This window comes from Arachis ipaensis, chromosome B08 (genome assembly GCF_000816755.2).
Source record: "Arachis ipaensis cultivar K30076 chromosome B08, Araip1.1, whole genome shotgun sequence".
NCBI classification, from domain to species: Eukaryota; Viridiplantae; Streptophyta; class Magnoliopsida; order Fabales; family Fabaceae; genus Arachis; species Arachis ipaensis.
In genome coordinates this window covers 124528206-124532105 of record NC_029792.2, presented here as the reverse complement: position 1 = coordinate 124532105, position 3900 = coordinate 124528206, and the positions used below count along the sequence as shown (strand labels likewise).

Sequence of the window (3900 nt, the reverse complement as noted above, 5' to 3'; positions counted from 1 at the left end):
CATATTAATTCTATCATATAATAATATATTTTTCTCCTATGTTAATCAAAGAATTTCAATAGTTATTAACTACATCTAATAGAATGACTGAGAAGTGAGAACTACAACAAGTTAAACCCAGATTCAAAATGCTTAAACGAATGAAAGAAAACAGTGGATATATGATTAGAGAAAAATATATAATAACGAGAAATATACTAAAACTGGATTTTTCCTCCAACTAATAAAAGTGAGGTGTCAATTTCTCATGAATTCATTTTTCCTCTAAAATGAAATCACTATTTTCTCTTCTAAATTTATTTTAGAAAAATATTTTTATTATAATTATATTACAATATTACAATTATATTACAAGTAGCATTTAATGAATAATGCATAATTATAGTAATTCAGAAAAATAAAATAAAGTCCAGTAATTTATCTTTCGACTGCACACGTATGTAGAATAACTTTTAAGAAGGAGCCACGTATAGTAAATACGGTCGATGATTGTAAAACTGTATACTAACATTGATATAATATTATTTCAGGTATATGTTTTGCAGGTATCAAAGAAAAGTGTTGAGTTATTTTTTAGTGGGTTTAAATTATTTATTATTTATTAGAGAATTTTGTGCATTAGAATTCTCTAATAATTTATTATTGAGCTTATTTTGATATATTCTTAATTGACAGTAAAATAACATATAAAAAATTGTTGGTGAGTCTAAGTATTACTAGATTATTTATGGTCACATTGAGTATATATGTTTGATTTATTGAAAAAAGTAAATTACTAAAATTAATTAATAACTATTTTAGAGTTAATACATTTAATACTAGATTAAGAAAAAATAAACAATACATAATATGTTACCATTCTTCCAATAAATTTGTCCACTTTTGATGTTTTGTGTAATTATATATTTATTGTCTATTAAGTATATTGGTATCATAAAATTCGATATATAAACATAAATGATTTGATCTTATTCTTTAGTATTGCATGAATATAAAAACTTGTGATTTTGATCAACAAATTATTTTAGTTTAGATTTGATTAGATTGAATTGGATCGGCCGTTTGTGATTTTGATATTGGATTGAAGGCGGGCCAAAGATCCATGGAGATGTTAATGATGATATTGAAACATGAAAACCCTAAATATAAATAGAATAGAATAGAACAGAACCGTGGAATAGATGGACAAAGACATGCAGATCGAGAATAATGATGCCAAGAGGAATGCGTCGAGAGGGCTGGAACTGGTCAATTGCCCCGCGGCAAGAACGCGGCAGCTGGCAGACCTTTCGGAAGAGTTGATAATGGAAATCTTGCTGAGGCTTCCGGCAAGGAGGCTTGTTTACCTAAGGAGGGTGTGCAGGTCATGGAGAAACCTAATTTCCTCCCCTGACTTCACCCGCAACCACCTTCATCGTTCATGCTCATGTGATCCAAGCTTGACTCCGCTGCGGATTGCTCATTACCCTCACAATGGTTGGAATAGAGAGATCAAATTTTTCTCCGTGCAGTCAATGTTGGACAATCCTTCTGAACCTACTAAAGCCGCTCGCTTCAGTGAGGGAGGCTACTACAGAATCGTTGGTTCTTGCCATGGATTGTTATGCTTCTTTGGTAGTTATGCTAACCACGACATGCACGCCATCTTGTGGAACCCCTGTACCGGATTCATATTTGAATCGCCGGAAATCAGCGGTGAAGCCTGCTTTTCTGGCTTTGGTTACGACCATCTCAGTGACACCTACAAATTTTATGCAACGATAATAAGGAAGAAAATGCCATATGGTGTTGAATCTAGTGCCAGAATTTATACATTTGGACCAACTTCGTCTTGGAGAAGAATTGATGATATCCCATCTAGCCTACTCAGTGCCCCAAAACAACAACCTTGGAATAAGGTGGATAATAAGATAGGGGTATTTTTTAATAGTAGCAAAGCATGCACTATTAATTGGGATGCTTATAATGTGATTGTTTATTTTGACATGGGTATAGAGACTTATGGTCATTTTCCCCTACCCGATAGGGAGTTAGATGAACTATCCACCTGCGCCAACTTATGTGTCTTGAGAAACTGTCTTTCCGTTTGTTATGAGCATATGAAAACACAAAGCTGGATTGTGTGGCAGATGAAGGAATACGGAGAAGCACAATCTTGGAATAAATTGGTAACGATTCCCTTTCATCCGCGAGTGCGTTATTTAAATAGAGCTCTTACTTTACAACCTCTCTACATCTCAGAAAGTGATGTGCTTTTGGCCATTTCTCCATTTTTCACAATAGTTCTCTGCAACTTAAACGATGGCAACATAAATTTTACTGTGAATGATATTTCTGGAGAAGTAGATTGTAAGATGGCTTTTATCTATCATCAAAGCTTAGTTTCACCAAATGGTCTTCAACGCAACTCATCCAAAATGCCGCTGTACTTCTACATAGCCAAACCCAGTTTTAGTTTCTCTCGGTGAAGCCTTTCTCGCACTACCAACTTTGTTATTAATGTTATCAAATTTATTTATCTCAGTACTATATTTATGTTTCAATTGGAATTTACTGCTTTAAGATAATTCGTTTGATCTTTTTCCTTTTCTAGTTAAATCATTCTTCCAACACTTTGTGCACTGATGAGAAATTGTACTTGCTCTTGGTATCATTATTCCTCTTTACAAATCATCGATCGTAATAATTTTAAATTAATATACCACTGTTTCGTGGAGAAATAGGAATGCCCATGATGGATTTGAAGAAATGACCATCATTTACTGGCTTCAGATTGTTAATTTAAGGTGAAATAGAATAGTTCCATAAGTATCATAGGTAAAAATTAGTATAAAGTAGTACCTTGGTGATTTCTGACAACAAATCCAAACTATCAGAAAATATTTGTTGGTAATAGCAAAGCAGTAAAATGATATATGGTCTGTTCTCTATCACTAGTGATTCTGTTTTTCTTGTTTGTGGCAATGTGTAAATATATAAGCAATGTGTAATGCCTTTTTGGAACAACCGCTATACTTGAATGTTGTTCAGTTGTTCTTATTCACTTGGTTTAATCGGTTATTTATTTATCCACGAAAATTAAGTGATGATTAAGTGCAAATCAAATCATAATGCGGGTATAATGATGATTTAATATTAGGTTCTCTTTAGGTACAAATATTATTATTAGTTCAATGAACTTATCTTGCTAAAACGAAGCTAAACCAGATTATCTTGTGTTTTGTCTCTGTCTTGGAAGTTGGAACACCGTTTCCTCTTGCCTGTTAACAGGGGAAGGGGAAATTTTTGGTAGTAGCAGAGTATGCACTATTAATTGGAGTGTTTATCATGTGGTTGCTTATTTTGATTTGAGTAGAGAGATTTATGGTCATTTTTCCCTCCCTGATATGAATTTAGATGACTATCTTCACTGTACTACTTGTGGTGATCGATTAAGTAATGTTATGCTCATGCATTCAAGATTCTTAGGCTTTAGAATAAAAACACTCCATTATGTTAAATTGTTTATGACTGATTGTATTCAAGATTATTGTTGTTTGGAATAAAAAGAAAGGAATAGATTAATGTATTATGTCTTCATCCTTTTAAACTTGTCTATTTTTTTCCATTCATGTCCGGCCAACATTTATTAAGTTCGCTTATTAAACTCAGTATGAGTAACATATACAAAATTGGTGACAAGGCTGTTTAGACTTTAGAGAAGGGTCCGTGTGCCAGAATAATTAATGACCATTCATTCATGGGAAACAATGACATGCAAATATGGAATCTTCAAGTTGCGAATGTCTCATGAGATTTCGAAGCATTATACAGAGGTCTGTTCAGATACTGCATTAAAGTTGTAGAAAAGCAGCTTTTATTTTTATGCTATTCCTTCATCCAATTTATTCACTTATTTTC

General features: G+C 32.9%; 1 protein-coding gene across 1 annotated transcript; it reads left to right on the top strand.

Annotated features, from left to right (window-relative positions):
• Positions 1182–2468, top strand: LOC107611686 (F-box/kelch-repeat protein At3g23880-like). Its single transcript, XM_016313588.1, has one exon. It carries the CDS (start codon positions 1182–1184, stop codon positions 2466–2468), a length of 1287 nt encoding a protein of 428 aa, XP_016169074.1.